The following is a 21,101-nucleotide window of genomic DNA, read 5'->3' as shown; positions in this document are numbered from 1 at the left end:
AACAGCATTTTAGGACAAATAGTATCTTCTCTGGGCACATTTTAAAGTTATTTTGAACAGCTGATACCTTTTGTTTTATTGAGCCTGCTATGTGGGCTGATATTTACTTTCACATTGACTTTTACAAGTTTAATAAAATGTTTTACTCAAAGCAAAGTCCAAAGAAATGGTCAATGATATTTAACACTGGTGTGTTTTTTTTTTCTTTTCTTTTCTTTTAACAGACCAATAAAGAAGTCCCAGAATGGTATAGAAAACCCAAACGGAAAACCAAGTAGGGACTTGTTCAACTCGTTTAAGAGTTTAAGGATGCTCCATGTCATGCAATCACTGATAAAAGTCTGTTAAAGTTAAAGACCTATTACATAACTAGTTACACAGGTTTGTTGTGTAGTCATTGTGAACCAAAAACTATGATTTTTTTTTTAAAGGTAATAAATCATTTGATGTTGTCCAATAGGTGTGTGAATGTTTTATTGAATTTATTGAATTTTATTTTAATTTTATAAAGTATATCAGGTTGTTTAAGCAACAGTATCTGCATATAAGCATTTTTATTCTCTATACCATGTAAAATCGCTCAGTAGAATGTATTATTTGATGGTAATAAATCTGTATCCTTCTGTTTTGATTCGTAAAACGCGAGACACTGTTGATAAAAATAGAGGAGCGCGTGCATACCTGAATCGCAGCAGCATTGCACACTTATTTGTGTCATCTTAATGTTACGCACCACAGGCTCGAATGTCCAACAAGAACAGCAGTAGCAGTGAGCCGCATGTTATTGATGCATTTCATTGATTCAGTCTGCTTGAGATGGATATTTTTATTTGCCGTGAAAATTAGAAATTACGGTAAACATTTATGTACTTAGGGTTCATATACTGTTTGTAAATAAGCCTTGTTTCCCAGCTTTATAAACGGGAAGCGCTGGCAGACACATCTTGGTAGCATTTGTACCTCGTTCAGGATTCCAGTTCCATTAACGATTATGTTAGTGCTTTAGTATTTGAAGAAAAAAAAATCTTATTGCATATACCTTAACAGTCGTTTGCTAAATAATGAGATCTTTTCAGATTAACAAGCCAGATATTGGCTTATTAAATCAGAAATAAATGTAACAGTTCCTCCACAAAATAGAGAAACTTATGTAGACCTGGATGCATTAATAAAAATACAAAACAAGTCAAAGTGTGAAAACATTAATTCATTCATTTTCGTTGAATAGCTCTTATTGTGGCAAATGTTATAAAAGTGGCCTATCTTTAAATAGACGTCATCTAAGTACAACATAATGATATTTGTGTTCTTTACGCGAGCAATTGATTCACAAATCCAGTAAGATATTCTGAAGCGTTTTGATTCATTAAAAGAACCGACTCATAAGATTTGGGAATCAGACTACACTGACCACGATGTATGTTGTTGAATCATTTAAAAGAACCGGTTCACAAGAGTCATTCGTTCGTGAATTGACTGAATAAGAAGCGTTTTACTTGCTATGAACTCTTTACTGGCTTCTCTGTTATAGTTTTTAACAGAAGTAAGTGAAAAAATGTTTTCATCACAAAATGAACTTTGAATCAACTTGTAAAAATAATAAGTAGGCCTGCCGACAGTTCGAACACATTATCGCTGTTAGTCAGTAGGCTACTAGTGAGTTTTATAATAGCCTTATATTCTGCACTACCGTCATTATTTAAATGCTAAGGGGCAGTACGTAGGGCTGGACATATTTAACTCCGGCTGTTTTGACGGGCTTGTTCCGCTGTCACAGTATCAGCAGTAGTAAAGGTGTAGCCGTCTCACTTTCTCAGTCCCTGACAGAGTCCGGCCCCGCCCTTTCAGCGATTATAGGCTACATATATCCCGGAGCTCCAGGAACGGAGCGAAGCAAAACGGGATATTACTACCGAAAGCGCGCACACATACACGCACGGGTGTCATTCCATGCACCATACACTCACTTCCCCTTCCTCGACGTCTATCAAAACACATTTTGCGGACGTTCTCTCCGTCACATCCACGGGTTTATTGCCGCTACGCTTCTAACGATGAGCGCTGCGCTCGCACCGGGACAAGATGACTTTCTCTCGCTTCTCAAACCCTCACTATCCGACGGCTTTCAGGAGGACTCCTCTCTGTTTTCCTTTGAAGCCAAGAATCCCGATACGGAAAGGGGCTTATCAAACGACTATTGTCAGGTAAATTGTTTCTATCAGTTCTCTGAATGGTGCTCTCTAAGACTGTATGATTCAATATATGAAAGATCATATGCCTCAGTTGTGTGAAAGGTGGGCCATTGTAGATGATGCGGCATGCTGCACGCCTGCAGTCCCATCAGCATCATGCCCCATTTAATGCGTTCAGCGATGTGCGATCCTTTCATAAAAGGAACTTTTCTGTTCCAGGTAGGCTACATTTTTTTTAAAAAACAATTATTATTATTTTTTTTTTAAATAAATAATTAGGTTAAAATAGACGTAAAGTTCGTTTTAACGATAGCTGAAATGTTGGATTTTCAGATGCTTAGAAATTAATCATTTTAATTTTGTCCCTCATCTAGATTTTTTTAAACCTCACATCCTTCAATACACGCAGGACAATTTTACTTTGCACTTTACCATGATAATTTAAACATATTTCAATGTATTAGTCAATTGTGTGTGCAATTTCATTTTTTTATAACAACCTAATGGTCATTACCAAGTCTCATTTAACCTACACTGCAAAAAAAAGTTGCTGCCTTAAATTTGTAAGTACATTAAACTGTTAAAAAAAAATAGTCGAACCTGATATAACATAAAAAAGTTGAAAATTTCTCAACTTATTTTGATGAGTTAAAGCAATGTAAAAAAAAAATAGTCATAACTTATTGATCATATAATTTTTCAGTGTAATAGAATGTTGTTGTTTTTTGTTTTGTTTTTTTTTCTCTCCTAAATGCTTTATCATTTAGCCTACACCATATCAGGCAGAGTTACAATTTTAAGATCAGAAATTGATTTTTAGAATTTTTTTAACATGTTCTGCGTTGAGCTTTGTCATTTCCAAAGTAGGCTGTGTTGTTATTTGAAAGTTGGTTGACTTCTAGATAACTTCGCGAGTTCAGTGCTTATCCCGTGTTCTCCTAACAGTAACCTAAAAAATAAACACATTAAAAACATTACCACAGCCGTCATTACCGTCACACATAGCATAAGCCTAAGAATCGTCGTTGTTCTAGATTTCAAATCCAAAGCGTCCTCAATTGAATAATCTGTCATGATGCACTTCAAATGGATTTGGTGGTGTTTTTGGGGGGGTTTCCCCGTGTCTGTAATGCAGGGGAGAGTCTGGGCTGGGTCGGATAGCGCACAGGCTCATGTCAGTTGCTTGCAGTTGGTTTCTTGGCTACCGAACCGTCAACAACTGACTCCCCTCCCTCCTTCCTCACCCACGCGCGCTGCTCTCGCGCTCCGAACTCAAACTTCCCAGCAACGCCGAGCCTCAATCTGAAAACTTGTGAAAGAGATACATGTCCGGCGAACAGCTGGAAGATCTAAATCCAGAAATAGCTATGCGTAGCAGCCGCGTAAAGAGCACTTAAAGAGCTCTGGCATTCCGAGTAGATGTATGTATGTGTGTGTGTGTGTGTGTGTGAGTGTGTTTTTTTTTTTTTTTTTTTTTTTTTTTCGTGTTTATTCCTCTAGTGACTTTATAGATGTTACATTCAGGAGGGAGTAATGAATGAGTCTTAATTGATTATTTTATGCTGATTACGGTTTTATGATAATTGGTTGGCATTTATTTGGAAAGGCTGAGCAATCTCTCCAGCATGCTTTCCACCTGTCAGCAAAGTCTGTTTTGAGCTTGTGGTATGAGCGCTGTTTTACAGTCTTAGGTGGAATGTAGCAGAGACATATCGAAGAAGACTTGATAAATGCTTTACCTCTGACTGCTCCATACAGCAACACAATCGCTTCGTGCTCTCAATATATACTTGATCAAAGATCAGGTGTTAAAACATCAAGTCCTGGTTTTTAGGTTTCACATCTTCACATAAAGATTTTGCAGGTAAAGTATATCTATAGCCTACCTGCAAAATTTCTAAAATTGGTGGTAGGCCTATCTCATGATGTAGGTAATGCTGTTATAGCCTACTATAAACATAATGCAATGGTAATTTAGATGAACTGAGGTTTTACACCAAATTTACTTAAAATTTGCACACACTCACAAAAATGTAAATTATGTATTATTAATTGATAAGATTCAAAGACTGGGAAAAGTGACCTGTTAATCGGCCAGCAGACAGTTATCGGTTACCTCAAAATATCAATTACTCAGCCTGGCCAATAAATTGGTTCATCACTTGATGTACGTGACGTATTTCGCTTTACCTGATCCAACATGCTTGCCTGTTCACATTACATATTGATATTCATATTCCTAAATAATTTTAGGTCTTTTTATTATTATACTGTTACTGTTAGCTAACTTGTTGTGTTAGCAAGTCCAATGCTTATCCCCTTTTCTCCAAATACAATTTTTTTTTTAATTACCATTACTCATTACGGTCAGAATCATCATTGTTCAAGATTTCAAGTAGTCAAACTGTCCTCAATTGAAGAGGAAGAAAATAAAAATCCGTCAAAAACTCCGCCTGGCCAATAAATTGGTTTGTCGGTTTATTTTTACTTGTTCCAACATGCTTTTCTATTCATATGAGGGACAATTATATATTTCATAACACCGATTAGCAAATAATCACATGCGTACTGGAGAATAAATGCTAAAATGGGTTTTCTATTATTTTGCTTAATAAGTAAATATTGAGTAGTCCATATATTTTTACTCCAAGCCAATTTGTCTTAGCTGAGTAAGCAGGCAGGTTGGCCATTGTTATAAGAGTAAGTGAATATTTGCATTCTTGCAAGCTTTTCTAAAATGTTATGTATACTGTCTGTGCTTGTGCTCCGCCAACACAAGCTGTCCCAGGAGATGCTGCCAGCTTTGCTGACAGAAGCAGCGTATGCAATATTCCAGTGGTTATTATTCGGAAATCTGTTTACCTTGTTTGCATTTAATGGCCCTTACAACTGCACGCTTCTCTCTTTTGCTCTCTAGGCTAAATTAGAGATGGATAAATACCTGTCTCCACAACCTATGGCTCTCCCCGACTTAAAGAAGTCAAGACGAGAGAGTATCTCTGTAATGGACCAGTTTTTCGGAGACGACCACTGTTCCCCCTACAGCATCAACATGAATGTCTTCCTGCCCGACATTGCGTATCTAAGAACGGGCTTGTGCCGGCCGGCACGGCCTTCGGTCCCCAGCCAGGTCAAAACCGAACCCGTAGCGGCACGTTTCTCTCACCCGGAGTGTCCGGTGAGCGCGACCGGCCCTCCATCCACGTTGCCAGATTTCACCAGCATCTTTAACGCAAATTCCACGTCAGGCTCTGGAATGGACACCATGGACGATAACACCGGGGTCTTTGTCAAGCAGGAGATGCAAGGCTTTGACATCCCTCAGGATGGGCCGCTCTTCCAGCTCCTCACCTCAGAGCTGGACGTCCCCCATCAAGCCGATTCTCACGTGCCCTCACAGATGCCTACTTTCCACGACCTGCACTTAGCGACCCAACAGACTGCTTCCAAACCATACTGTGGCATGTCCTCTGCCGGGTACCATCTCGGCCCAGGTCACTTCGTCCATCCTCAGGGTCAGGCTCACTCGCAGCTCAAAATGCCCTATCTTCCCCCTACGCCTCCCACTTCAGAACCTGGCAGTCCTGACAGACAGAAGGAACTGCTTCACAATCTGACACCACCACCATCTTACGCCGCCACTATCGCCTCCAAAATGGCTGTCCATGCGCCCAGTCACCCAACCCCCACCCCCACACGACCTTCCGCGACCAACGGGTCCATGCCTGTCCGTTACAACCGAAGGACAAACCCGGACCTCGAGAAAAGACGGATACACCACTGTGATTTTCCAGGTACAGAGAATAAACAAATTGTTTCAGTTGAACTTAAATGAGTCATGTTGAGCTAAAAAAGCATAATAGCCAAATTCACAAGAAGTCCTTGGGTTTTCCGGAGCACAGCGCTGCTTTCTACTGTGCTTTCTTACTCACGCTTGAATCCACTGTTAAATAATTCAGAGACGGGCAAAGCCTTTTAACCAGTGCTCAAAATGAATGCCAAAGAGTTGACGTCAGGCTAATTGTTATTGAATCCTGTTGCATCAAATTGACTGGGCAAATTGTAAAACACAGTGCCATTAATAGTGCATTTACACTAAGAAGCTGCATGTCTGATATGACGTGCTTCGCAATTAAGAACCCATCACTGCTTTTCTTCACTGAGTGGGGTTTTACTGCTAACGACATGAGATGGGCTTTGGATTCCTAATTGGAAAAGAAAGCATACTGAAACCAAAGAACAGGATGCTCTTGTTTGTGACTGTGGTGATGGGTGAACCAACTGATTTTGTGTTGGTGACTTAAAATCTGAAATTGCTCTCTTGTCGTACTTCAAACATTAAAATGCCATTGTTTGGTTTATAATGTATAACTGAAATATTGAATCATTTTAATATTGTTTTAATGTCTTTTTTTTTTTATCGATAGCCTCCCAGCATTTTTATATCTCAAAACATTAAAACAATCTTGTCACACTGTTTATGCATCAAGCATAATAACTGCAATTTTTATTATATTTGCACCGTTTTCACAGACAAGGTTTAAGCTTATAGTCTGTTTAAAATGCATGTACAAAACTTGTACTGACATATTTTAAGATATTAAAATCTTTGATTTTACCATTGTTTTGTCTCAAGATGCACACCAATAATGTTTTTTTTTTTCTAAGGCACATTTATAAAAGCTACTTAAATGCCATAATTAAACTAAGGCATAATCCTGGCTTGATCTAAACCCTGTCTGTGAAACCAGGCCTTGATCATTTTAATTGTTTTAATAACATTTAAAAAAAAAATTCATCATAAATAGCCTCCCAACATTTTTTTTTTTTTAAGAAAATGAAAGCACTCTTTTCATACCGTTTATGCATCAATCATAACAGTTACATCGTTGTTGGTTTTTTAATACTTGTAATTTAAATATTTTACAATTTATCATTTTTTAATCAATAGCCTCCCAAGATTTTTTATCACTCAAAAGATCAATGCAATGAAAATCATTGCATTGCTTTTTAATACTTATAAATTATCGCTTAAATATTTAATGTATAATTATTTTCATAATGAATAATATTTTTATTAATAGCCTCACAACCATTTTTTACAGTCTTTAAAATGATTAAAATACTCCTGTCATACTGTATATGCATCAGGGATAATAATTGCATTATTTCTAATTACTTTATAAAAACTCAACACACAAATGCTTTATACTGTTGTGAGTAACAAAAGCTGTTATATGTTTTTAGGTTGTAAGAAAGTTTACACCAAGTCGTCCCACCTGAAAGCTCACTTGAGGACACACACTGGTAAGAGTTCTCCAATTAAAAATGGTTTTATTTATGCTCGATAAAGCTGCCCTCCTATTTTGGCACTTTACTGTCATGTTGCTGGGCAGAAGTGCGTTGCTGGCATGCACATGCGTTCATTCTTGCACGATGCCTGAAAGCTATCCTGCGCCGCTTCCTAATATGAGATTGCACCAAAACCATGCCCAAATACATCAGCAGGAACAGCCTTTTCTACTTCCTTTTCCATATTTAATTTTAACGTCCAATATTTGAATGACCTCCTGGCAACATTTGAATATATCAGTAGTACATTTAAAAATTTCATTGTTCAGCATTGCTCTCTCGCTCTCTCTCTCTCTCTCTCTCTCTCTCTCTCTCTATAAAAATATATTTGGAGATACACATTTAGTATCCGGATGGAAGTAAACAGAAGAGCAGACCTCATTTGACCCAGAGGAGTGAATCTGAATATTCATGCATTCCAGAACGTGGCCTTTGGCATGTGAACTTAATAAACTGATAAAGTATACTTATCAGGCCATCAAAAGTTTGTAGATTTTTCCAGCTCTAGATTTATTTTTTATGTCACCAAGTCCTGAGCTTAATTACTTGCTCTTACTGCCTGTAAAGCACTATTACGATAAGATAACAACACCCACTCTTTTCTATAAGTTCTTGACATGGCATGATTTAGTCTTTTGACAGTGTTGCTGTATTCGAATAAACAACATGTCAAAATGAGATTTACAATTACAGTGCAGGTGCTACTTTCAAATTCATAATGATATTTGTATAGATAATAGGCGGGTCAGTTTAATAATGCCTAAATTTTCTGTACACAATATACGCAATATTGCTTAAAACAAATACACACACACACACACACACACACACACACACACACACACACACACACACACACACACAATAAAAAGAAAATACAACGTTTATTAAATAAAATAGAAGTTTATCAAATTCAATGGAAATTTTTCACTCATACAATAGTTTTAAAGTTTGCAGTCTATAAGATTTAAAAAAAAATAAGTCTCTTATACTCACAAAGGCTACATTTATGTTTAAAAATACAGTAAAAAAATGTATTAGTAAATGTGGAAATTAAAATTAACTATGATTAATAAATGCTTTAGAAGTATTTTTCATTGTTAGGTCATGTTAACTAATGCAACTACAAATGGAACCTTATTGTAAAGTGTTACCGAAAACGTTTGTATCAATATAAATGTCTTTACTGTCACTTTTGTTCAATTGAATGCATCCTTGTTGACTAAAAGTATTAATTTGTTAAAAAACAAAACTCCATGTACAGATAACAACTCAAGATAAAACCCAATCCAACCAGTCCCTGGAGAGAAGAGATGGGCCTCAGGCAGACAACGCATGAGATGCCCAATGCAAACATGTCATTACAGGATCCCTGTTCAGGGCTCTCCTCACAAACGTTAAAGCTCAAGACAGGCACATGTCCTGACGTTTTGCTAGTTAATTGTTTTTGAGCGCCACACCTACTGCATGAGTTTGAAACAGCTGAACTCGCAGTATCACTCTTTATAGTTCTTCGGCTCCCATTTTCTATTACTTAAATGGCTGTTACCCAGATGAATGAAAACGCTGTGATGAAGTTTTCAGTTTTCAGTTTTTTATTTGTTTCAAATAATTAACTTTCCAAACCAGTATGCAGTTTTTTTGTGTAACACAAAGAAGTTTTGTTTTTTTCAAGCGTTGTTTATTTTTTGTCAGTCAATGTGGTCCAGTGTTGTTTTGGACCCCATTGACTTTCATTGTATGGACAAAAAAAAGTTGAACATTCTTCAAAATATTTTCTTTTGTGTTCCGTAAAACAAAGTCAGTCAAGGTTTGGAACAACATGAGGATGAGTAATTGATCACAAAATGTTCATTGTTCATACAAGGACACGAAATAAAGTCTTTAAACCTCACGTCATTCTTTAAGTCGTCTAAATATAAGATTCGCGTTTCTTTTTTACCATCTGTCATCGACTATCCGAATTTCAAGCTTTGAAAGGGTTGTAATGCCCATGTTGAGCTGGCAGGATTTTCCGAAGGGATTAACAAACCGACTTGATTTCAGGAGGAAGAAATAACCTTGTCGTCTTTTGAAAAACGCACTTTAAAACTTCTAAACCCGAGTTCTAGAAAGGCAAACATTGCGCTGCTATTTATGGCCGACTATGAGTTTAGTCTTGTCAGCCTCCACGAACATACCAAAATTCTGAAATACTTTAATCTTAGAGATCGAGTTAAGTGAAGTTTATAATGTAGCTCCACACCTCTCAGTATATGTTTGTTATGGTTACTAGCAATGACAGACAGAGAAACGCTACCCACACAGATTACTCATTTAGTATTACTAATGTATTCGTGAAAAGGAACCAGTTTTTTTACTGTGAATGAGATTCTTCCGTGTTCTAGTGGTGACTCCATGTGCTTAACTTTAACTTAACTTGATGTCCTTTGTGTTCAGGTGAGAAGCCGTACAGGTGCACGTGGGAAGGCTGCGACTGGCGGTTCGCACGTTCCGATGAGCTGACACGTCACTTCAGGAAGCACACCGGAGCCAAACCCTTCCAGTGCGCCGTGTGCAGCCGCAGCTTCTCTCGCTCCGATCATCTCGCCCTGCATATGAAGAGGCACCAGAATTAGACACAAACACACACTCACTGAAACAGACACATATGCTTATTATTATGCACATGAAGTGATAACAGAACAACTTATTTCTTTCTCTGCGCCGCGACGAACCTTATAATGTTTAGGGTAATCTTCTCTCTCTGACCTGTCGAGAGTGTTGAGCTGTCGACTGTAAACTAAAAAAAAAAAAAAAACTTTTGATATTGCCATGAAAGCCAATTTCTTGTGGTACCTTCAGATATAACGCCCCGTTCCTTTTTCATCTCTCTTTCGGATGTATAGATCAAATTTCCTTTAAGACCCTCATTCTTACACACGAGATCCTCTAATTGGAAGATGAAACGTTTATAAACGTAATGAAATGGAACTGTAAAATATACAGGATTCGTACATCTTGTACATCTGCAAAGCACTAAGACAACTCCCATTTTACTTTGCACTTGAATTAGACTGGAAATATGAATATCTATGTATGATAAATACTTTTAATATATATATATCACTGGAATAGTTACTGCTCAAACTGGGGTTTCAAGTACACAGCCTATACTGCGATTCCCTCTTTTTAGTTGCTGAAGTATTTATAGCTTTGGATGATAATGTGCTGCTACTGAACAGCAATTATTTCATGAATTATTAAACAATGGTATAGAAAAGCAATGAGAAGTGGAAAAGGGCTTTAGACAGCTGTGTGATTTGTACAGTCCCCTTTATACACACAGGAGCATGCCGGCCGTTTGTTTTCCCACTGTCATTGATGCATAAGCTCATATGAATGTACGAGACCACAGTGACTGTTCTTTTGAAATAATGCCTTTGGATCACATTTCATCTTAAAGTGCCTTTTCATGTTTGTTTTTATCAGCAGCACATGCTACGACTTCTTGATCATTAAAAAAAAACTCAGCAGGTTACCATTATTTCACTATTACCACAATTCGGCTGCCTTTCATAATTTAAAGACAGGGTTAAAGTATCATCTGGTTCATACTTGTAAAATCAATGTATTTATTGCATTGGCTTTGTGAAGTGGAATTTGACAAGTTTTGTGTAATTGAAATGCCTTAATGTAAATACTATGACATTTTATTGTAAATATTATTTTGATTTATTTTCTTTTTTTGTTGTTGAAAAAGTAGGGCATCATATTGCTCTGGATTTTGGCTGTGTGACTATTTTTGTTTCTTTGAATTTTTTATATTTCACTTAAACTTATTTTGTAGATTATATTTCTAAATTGGTTGTCCTCATGACAAACATTTTATGTCTACTGATTGAAATGAATTCTAATAAAATCAACTTCATAGTTTTTAATGGTTTTTACAAACTGAACTTCTCTTACACATTTTTTTCTGTGTTAAATTTCTACAAAACTATAATAATGTGTGTCCAGGTGAGTTATTATTTTATAGAGCCCCTAAAGTAGCCTGACTACGTCAGACTTCCTACTTTCCGCTCAATTTCATTTCGCTTCTGTAGTCAGTCTGAGATAGCAGCCTATCTTTCAGTTTTCCAGCGGCCTTCGGACGGCCGGGCCAATCAACGAACAGAGGGCGGGCTGAGAGCCGTGACGTAGACACTGACTGTACCGTGGATGCGTAGATTTACTTCACATAATCTGCAAAAGTCGTTCACAGCCATGTTTACTCCGGTATTTCGCTCGATGGTTTTGTTTTCGCATCATACATGTGTTTACAGTGGAAGTTAGATGCGGCTGAGCATGCGCATAACACACGCCATAACCAAACGTCATGTGATTGGCTTACGGGTAACCAATGATTTTAAACTTCAGACAAGCGCCCCCCGCGAGAGAGAAAACACTTCTCTATATTATGCCATTCCAGACTCTGTCTACGAAGCAAAGCGAAGTAGCAGAGTTTGGTATTACCAGGCTACCCTTAAAGGGACCTTTGCAAAAAAAAAAAAAAAATGATACACAGACTTTTGTGTGCGCACAAGAAACGTTTGCGTTCATCTCATAATTACCGTAATAACTTTGAACTGTAAAACGCCTTCACGTGCTTGTAGAACTTGTAATTTACAACGTGTAAACTGGTAATTTTCTTGTACCACCTGACCACTGCAGATTTAAGATGTGTTCGACTTTAAGCAGTGCTTTCTCGTTACTACACTGGTGGAATAAAAAGTAATTAATCATCCTCCCTTAAAGCAGATAAACTGCATTTCTATAGTTTACACTGGTGTATGCCTAGGGTTTCCTGTTCACTCCCTTTAGAGTCACCATAAACTAGTTGATCAATTTCTATTTGTTGATGTTTCTAAGGTTCAAGAAAAAAAAAAACTTACTACAAAGAAGTAAAGATAAAACTATCATCAAAGCAGAAATTTACGTTTCAAAGATCACTTGGACCCATGCCAAACACTTTGAATGTGCTCTTATCTGATAGTTGACATCGTAAAGGAACAATTTTCACAAATCAAACAAACCCTCAAGCTCTGAAAAAGAAAATTAATGGGAATTCCTTTTTATGTCAACAAATGTCAAAAATGAGAGTGATGTTGACAGCGCAATACCTCAGTGTTATTTTTATATTGTCCAGTGCAACCCATTCAGAATTTGACGTCTTTCTTTTGTGTTCCACAGAAGAAAGAAACTGGTTTGGACTAACACGAGTGTGAATAAATGATGACAGAATTTTCATTTTTGGGTGAACACACTATATATTAATTGATATTTGAATGTTATTCAGAGATTACAGATGACATTAGTGAGTAATTTTATAGTAATTCAAGATTTCTATATTTAATATGGGCAAGACTGTTACTTAATAGCTGACGTGCAGCTCATGTTCAGGACAGATCCCACGAAAATCACAAACTCCACATTGCAGCCTTTCAAAATCAATCTTATCACTGGAATCTTAATGGTGTCGCTGCCGGAACAGATGATTGCTTTGCTCACAGGCTCATAGATCCCATGCAGAGTCCACTGTGACTACTGAAAACGTCCTGTATCACTCAAATTGAACCTCTTCACAATAATTCTGGAATTAGTGCGATTCCTAGAATGATCATTTTAATCTGATTCTCAACTGGTATTTGGTATAAAAAATGATCTGTAATGTTCAGAATCTCAGGCCCTGAAACTATCAGTGTGGATGGACATTTGCTGAACGCAGTGTTTACTCTAAGAGGCATCGGCAGTTTCTTGGGGTGCAACCGAATTACAAGCTGCCAAAACGTTGGGGACCCCTGTGAGCAAAGAAACAATACAGCTTTTGATATGAGATCAGGAAACACCACTAAGGAAAATAAATGCTTTCATTGCTTTTAAAGAGAAGGGGATTTTCTCCCTCTCTTCTACATATGTTCTTAGTTTGATTCCTCGGACAAACCTCAGGCCCTGGACATAATGAACTTCAGATGTCAAAGACAGGCAAACAATGGAAGCTCCACTGGACCCAATCAGGAGGTTCTTCAGGGTTCCTCCTGAGAATTGTTACTCCTACAAGTCCTCTTCTCTCCTCCACTCTTTCTTCCTCTCCTGCCTCCCCCTTTCCGTAGCCTACATGGAGGTTTTAAACCCCCAGGGTGAACATTATTTCTCTAATGCATAGGGCCCCTAGTTTTTTCTTCACTTTCAGCCCTCAAAACATCATAAGCTGCACTTTCTCATAACCTGTCCGGTCCAGATCAATACAAATGAGTCTCCCTTTGCTGTAAACAAACAAAAGTGCCAAAGACAAAGGAAACAGCTTTATTTCTCACAGATTTGTACATTATGATATGGATAGTGCCAGACGGGGATAACATGGACTGGCATCGACCTTAAAAATAAAGGTTCTTTGTTGGAATTGATGGTTCCATGAATAACTTTTAACATTCATTGAGCCTTTCCATTGCACAAAGGTTGTTTATAGAGCGAAAAGGTTCTTCAGATTATAAAAATGTCATTTAAACTAAGGAAAACTGTTCACTGGAATGTTCTTTGGGGAACCAAAAATAGTTCAGTAACACTTTAGTTTAGGGTCCAATTCTCACTATTAACTAGTTGCTTATTGCTAGGATTTTGGCTGTTTTTTCATTCTAATAAAGCACATACCAATGCCTTATTCTACGCTACAATATTCTACATACCATAATCCTACCCAATACCTAAACTTAACAACTACCTTACAAACTATTAATAAGCAGTAATTAGGAGTTTATTGAGGCAAAAGTCGTAGTTAATAGTGAGAATTTGACTATAATCTAAAATGTGACCAATGGTTCTTCTTTAACTACGAACCCCCCCTTTTGGAGCTTTTATTTTTGAGAGTGTATAATCAAGTTAGCATAATATATCCCAACACTAAGCCTTGATAGGTTTGTAGTTATTCGTATTGGGAAAGGTCAAAGGCATGTTAAAGACATTCAGCTTAACTTTAGACCAATCAAGCAAAAGTGATGATTATATGAGCCTTTTATGTAAGCCTGTAAAGTTCAAGCAGTCAAGGTGTCAGTTTTTGGGCAGAAATGCCAGTCTGATTTACGGCACTCCACATATCAGCCGACTTTTATCTTCCCTCAAGCACTAGTCATGCAGCTGGATGGTCAGGATAAATGTTCAGCAAGCAAAACTACACTGAATGTTCAGAGGGAGTTTCCTGGACACACAGTCTTTGGATAAATTACTAAAGGTATGTTTACACGACAACGATGTACTAAACACTGAAAAGTTTTTCTTCGCTTTTTACGCTTACAGACGACAATGTTGTCAGAATGATCCCGTTCACAAGGACCTGCTAAAATGACCAAAAACGCTGTATTATGCATGCCAGGCCAGTAGTTGGCGATACAGGCCTATAGACCTTATGCACCAGAAAAACAAACGCACAGCCATCTTTAGTATTTTGTCTTTGAACTTCCGTTTTTGCGGCTCTGTATATTCAACGCTATCTCACAACCAATTCATACGAATCCGTACGAGTGAGTAAAAGGTGGCTAATTCGTACAACCTCACTCTAATTTGTCTAAACCCATGTGATGGGTAGGTTTAGTGGCGGGGTCAGGGGTAGGTCATTCGTACGAATTCATACGAATTGGGCAACTCGTAAAATATGTACGATTTAGCAAAAATCGTACAAATTCGTACGAGTGAGGTCGTATGAGTTCGTACAAATTAGCCACCTCGTAATATTCGCATATTTCTATGGCACTGCTGTGGAAGAGTAAACAGCTGGTGAAGTAGATTTACTTATTGTAGAGTTAACGAAAGTTATCATGAGACTTGTAATGTTTGAAGCGGATGTCATAACAAATGTCAGTAGACCGGGAAGATTTTAAAACGAGCGGTTCATTCATGTATCCGTAAGACAGAAGACAACAAGTGCAGCCCTGAAAAGGGGTGGGGCCACATAGCATGTAATATTATACGCATGCGCATGATGTCACGTTTTCACGAATTCGCATTTTTGTAGTTTACACAGAGATAAAGTATCATTTTCAAAAACTTGCACTTTGATTCCTGTTTTCGTAAGCTTGCGTTTTCAGGCAGCCAAAATGGCATTGTTGTGTAAATGAACGGCCAAAACGCATAAGAAGTTTCCTGTTGTTAGTTGAAAATGGTGTCATGCAAATGGCCCCTAAACGAAAGGTGATTCTTCTTTAAATACATCTGCAATTGAATGAAAATCCTAAATTACAGAATTCTTCTTTTTGGTTAAATGAATAATGAGAGAACAACAGTCAGGGTTCAAAGTTAACACTGCTTTGGCGAGTAAATGCAAAAGCACCAGTTAATCACCAGTTGGCCGGTAACTTTATTACGCATAGACACATAACACATTCAAATCAAACACATGCAAACGGTCTACCTAAGAAAACATCTAAAACAACTCAAACTGGTACCTCAGTAGAAGGTTTATCCTCAGATGTTTGTCAAGGCTGCCTAAAGTTGTCTTCTCTAGAGCTCAATTTTCTCAATTTACTTGCTATAGTTGTGTAAAAAAGTCCAATTTGGACCTGATGCAGCTCACAGTTTTTGTTTATTTTTTTCTTGAAAGCAGCAATTCACCTTTCTGGTTAAAATTAATTGTTGAATTACTCATAAAACATTATAGATACCTTATATTATAACATTCAAACAGGAAGATTAACACAGTCACAATAATTGAATCCAAAAACCTAACTAAACTTCTACCCCTGGTTTCTCAGACAAGGTTTAAGCTTGTCCCAGACTAAAATGCATGCATGAGTTGTTTTAACTGAAATCAACTTGCACTGGCATATCTTAAAATATGTCAGTGTCATTGTTTTGTCTGAAGATGCACGCCAATAATGTTTTTTTTTCAAGGCACATTTATAAAAGCTTCTTAGATGTCCTAAACTAAGGCTTAATCCTGGCTTAATCTAAACCCTGTCTGTGAAACCAGGCCCTAATCTCCTAAAGTTAAATAATAGCATGTCAATTTGGACCTTGTGCACAGCTGCCTCAGTCTTTACTTGAAAGCAGAAAGTCATGTAACCATCTGGTTGAAAAATTGTGCATTTCCTGTTGATCTTTATGGAACTTAAATATGAAGTTATATTGTTTAACTGACAAGTGCACCTTATATTTACTGAGTGTGATAACGACTACTGGCTCATTGAGCAGATTAAAACCAATTAATGTCACATCTGGGCTTCTGGCCGCAGGCCGGCACAACATGCTGCTTTTGGTGCAATTTTTCCAGTGTAGCTTTACAGACCACCCACACAGAAAGGAGGACCTGTTCCCAACACACTGTGGAAACATAATAAGCATTGAATGAACACATGGGAGCATGAGCTTATGGTTCTAATCATGTTCTTAATACCTTAATGGACAGTGGTTTCAAATGGGTACTTTCCCCTCTTAAACATCAACAGTGCTGCTCCTGAAGGGGGTTTGGGGGCTGTGGGCTGCTCATGGCTAATCTTGACATTTGTTTGCCATAGCTGAAGACAAACTTAAGCTTCCAGAAGACAGCTTGGACGCCGGTACGCATCTATGTGTTAAACAGAGGGTGATTCAGTGGCCTGCAGGGTCCGTTTCCGTGATTCAGTCTCTCGGTACTCTCACACCTCAGCGTGAGGAAAACAAAATGGCAGACGGCGAACCATGAAACACTGCGAGTCTGAGAGGCAATCTCATGAGCTGATGTACTAAAACAGCTGCGGCATGGGAACGCTTCAGAGCCTCAGTTGTTTGATTGTGTCATGGCGGAAACACGTTCTCATGTGGTGACCGCTTTTTCAGTTCTGACCCTTTGTTTATTAAGTAGCCTACACTTAAATTAGTCGTCTGTGTAGGAATGAGCAGGATCTCATTCAAGAGCCATCAACGTCACATAGAGACGGTCCAAAACAGATTATTTATAGATGGTTTGATTGATAAATGAAGTGCTTTGTTTGAGGCTGATTCAGCATAAAGAAAAATAATGAAATGAGACTCAAAATTTACATTCAGAACCATTTATGATAGGGAATCATTCACATTAAATGTAATGCATCCATAAAGCAACAACGGCTATGAGATAACCTCACAAGGGTTATATTTCAACTGGGTTTGGAGGCTTATAAGAGAGGTATGTTATCTGCTTTTATTGAGAACCCTTAAAATGTCAATTAGCATTATATATAACCCCACATATCATTTATTATCATTTTTTATTAGGCAAAAATAGACAGATAAACATAGTCAAGATATTTTAGTTCAAAATCAAAACAACAAAACCATAAACGTTTATTATTCTTAAGCCATATAATAACTAGTGCAGAGTTTAGTGTCATTGACACAATAGTATAGTTTTTATTAATAGTTAGAATTTTTAGTTTGAATGATTTGTATTTGTATTATTATTAGTTTTTAAAAAAAGTGAATATTATTTTGAAAATGAGGAATATTTCCTCGGCAACTTGCTGAAATAATATGTTGCGTAATATGTTACATATAAACCTGTATATATGTTATAATAATACCTATTATATATAATTATATATAATATTTTATAAGTTTATTTATTTATTTCAATTTATGGTTTTAGTTTTTGTTTTGTTTTAGTTCACTATACTATCCCTGCTGTAGTAAATGAAGATTGAAACAAACAAACAAACAAATAAAATATGAATGCAGTACAATAGTCATGTTTGGTGTAAGAGAGTAATTACATTTTGTGTGTTCTACAAAACAAATTGCACAGACTGGTTTAGCAAAAAAAAAAAAAAAAAATCTGAATGTTTACAGTCCTGTCTGTAAAAGCCGAAACTGGTTTGATATTTCTCTGTATTCCTTCATGTGTTTTGGCTGTTTCGTAAATGAAAAGTAATGAAAGCCTACTGTATAAGATGTTGTTTAGCAGGTTCCCATTATGACAACTTACCTCCTATAGTTATTGCTCACCGAAAGTTATTACATGTCAGCACCCATATGTTGTGCAGTTTGTTGAGGTTATAGTGGGTGGCATCATTTTTCATCCAAAACTCCATTAATAATTATTCAACCATCATTCTACATTGATTTCTATTGGTTTTTGCTCAAAGTACACTCTAATAAGTCACCATTTTATCTGTTAATGTTTATGTAAATATAAAATTAGGTGAAGACCCTCTTGAGTGTTCTTAAGAAAAACAAAAACATTGGCTGCAAACACTCTGCACACAGAAAATCAAGACATGAATAAGAGCATTTATTGATTTACTATCCACTGTCTCACACACACATAGCCACACATATGCCATAAACCTGACGGATTTTCTCAATGAGCACTTATCAAATGTAGAACAGGGAGTCACAGAGAACAGGAGACCTCCTCCTTCTGCAAACAGCACACTCACTACCTGCAGCATACATAAATGATTAATGACTGTGATTCAGAAATTAGATTAGTTTGAGGTAAAAGGGCAGTTTATGCCATTTCATAACTGAGAGCTTTCAATAGCTCTTTGTTGGATAAAGCACTCCCCTTTCTTAAGGCTTCATATGTCAAAAAGAAACTCTCAAGTTCCCATGCAACCGCCTGCATCTCCTATATGATGAACAGGCCTGAATGCAACCCACACATTTTACGCTTTACAGATGGCGGTACATTCGTTCTTCAGTATGTCTAAATGTTTCGCAGATTTCATTTGTTATAAGTAAAGCATACAATTACAAGGGGTTACAGTATTTATAGGCACACGTTCTCTGCACTGTAAAAAATCTATATATTTTCATGATTTGTTATCACAACATTTTTTTCTTTTGTCCAGATCAACTTAGATCATTTGTGTGGTTCAGATAACATAACATTTTGAGTTTATGTTGATTAAACAAATCTTCTTTTTTAATTTCAATGAACTTACATTTTTAAATGAACTTAAAAGGTAACTTACTTTTTTAAGTTAAACCAACAATATATTTTGTACAGTGTGGGTATTAAGTAATGAGTTTAAAAAAAGAAACAAAAGAACAGCCATGCAGGAAAGACAGTTTAAAATGCACAATCATGCACAATAGACAAGCAAATGTCAGGTAAATATGAGGAAACTTCACATGATGTGTCACACTTGACGCATTAGTTCAACCAGTCCATCCTTCTTGCTTAAAAAAAAAAGTTTATAATCTTGAATAGCTGAATTTTATTAATGGGTCTTCCTTATTGGCAGCAGCCCAGCTTCCATGACAACAGATAATTGAAGCTAATGGGTTCTCATTATGATTTTATTCACTCTGTGTGTAATCTGTATGTTTGGTGAGCACCCTTACTATCGGCTAGTGACCACACACCTGCCATAAAGCATGCACACGCACACACTCTGCTTAGAACAGTTTATGTTTATATAAAACAGATGCTCCAGGTGTCTCTGCCAAGAAATAGGTTAGATGTGTCTTGTTAATAGAGTGAAATGGACGCTACTGGATGTCAGTGACCCTGAGGGCAGCAGAGAAGCTCCTTCTTCAGATTCTTCCCTGTATTTACTCAACCTGAAAAGAAACAGACCTGGGTGTAGCTATTTATAAGAATCTGAATTTCTTTTCTGTATATATATATATATATATATATATATATATATATGAAGAGTTCAGATGCAAAAGCCTCTACGTGCCATCTGAAATTTTCTTCTAGAATGATCATTTTTATTAATCTTGTCTATTTACAGGTAATTTTCATTGCCATTTAAGTGAAATTACTGAACTTAAATATACAAGCTTGATAAAAATGATTTAATTTTCCTGATTATATTATATATAAAATAATAATGTAAAATAATATTAGATATTAATTATTTTAACATTTTTAATACGTTAAATACATTTTCAAACAATTATCGATGCTACCATTAATTAACATGAAATACAAAAGTAGCAGTAAATAATAAGACAAAACTCACACAAAAATAATTGAAATTTTATTTCATTTTTGCTCAAAGACCTGATTTCTGATGTGTACTATAGGGAGGTTGAATATAAAACATAACATTAACCATATAACGTTAAACCAATCAAGTTGCGAAAGAAATTTAGATGGATTGACGAGGCGTAAACAATGTGATTGAAGCCCTAAAAATCTTTAAACTGTAAAAAATGATATAATCAATAAGTTATGACAACATTTGTTTTTACACTGCTTTAAATCATCAAAATAAGTTAAGCAAATAACTTTTTTCTATATATATATAATTCAAGTTATACAAGATTCAACAAATTTTTTTTTTTTTTGAAGTCAGGTTAATGTATTTTAAGTTGAAAGACTTAAACATCCAAGTTGATTGTACTTAAACATTTAAGGCAGCAACTTTTTTTTTTTTTTACAGTGTATAAATTAAAAAATAAAATGATATTCCAATGTTCACTTTATCCAACCGGAACTCCAGCAAGCTGGGCTTGTGTGGGTGGTAGGGATGTAAAAAGGGTCTGTTTGACCTTCAAAGTCCCAAGACATTTCTTTTCTGTTAGTTTATGGTACGCATATATGTCTCAAAGGTGGCGAGGCAATTTGTGTGCGCGGGC

The 21,101-nt window shown here is 36.6% G+C and overlaps 2 protein-coding genes across 2 annotated transcripts in view; both read left to right on the top strand.

Annotated features, from left to right (window-relative positions):
- Window positions 1-1,167, top strand: part of pibf1 (progesterone immunomodulatory binding factor 1) — a 46,758-nt gene extending 45,591 nt beyond the window's left edge. Inside the window, exon 18 of the mRNA XM_081361646.1 lies at window positions 225-1,167. Within this exon, the coding sequence (XP_081217772.1) occupies window positions 225-278 (54 nt within the window). The 3' untranslated portion in view covers window positions 279-1,167. The remainder of the gene's footprint in view (window positions 1-224) is intronic.
- A 612-nt stretch (window positions 1,168-1,779) lies between these two features.
- klf5a (Kruppel like factor 5a) lies at window positions 1,780-11,464 on the top strand. The gene is made up of 4 exons (XM_081361645.1): window positions 1,780-2,204; window positions 5,110-5,986; window positions 7,440-7,499; window positions 9,984-11,464. Exons 1-4 carry the CDS (start codon window positions 2,055-2,057, stop codon window positions 10,160-10,162), a joined length of 1,266 nt encoding a protein of 421 aa, XP_081217771.1. The 5' UTR covers window positions 1,780-2,054; the 3' UTR covers window positions 10,163-11,464.
- Window positions 11,465-21,101: the final 9,637 nt, after the last annotated feature.

Source organism: Scardinius erythrophthalmus, assembly GCF_964197995.2.
Source record: "Scardinius erythrophthalmus genome assembly, chromosome: 3".
Lineage (NCBI taxonomy): Eukaryota > Metazoa > Chordata > Actinopteri > Cypriniformes > Leuciscidae > Scardinius > Scardinius erythrophthalmus.
The sequence above is the reverse complement of the archived record's forward strand: the minus strand, read 5'-3'. Positions and strand labels throughout refer to the sequence as shown.

Bases quoted from the DNA above. Each gene is read 5' to 3' on its own strand.
- klf5a (XM_081361645.1), top strand. From the start codon at position 2,055: ATGAGCGCTGCGCTCGCACCGGGACAAGATGACTTTCTCTCGCTTCTC. The intron at 5,987-7,439 runs GTACAGAGAATA...ATATGTTTTTAG, and splicing joins ACACCACTGTGATTTTCCAG to GTTGTAAGAAAGTTTACACC. The intron at 7,500-9,983 runs GTAAGAGTTCTC...CTTTGTGTTCAG, and splicing joins TCACTTGAGGACACACACTG to GTGAGAAGCCGTACAGGTGC.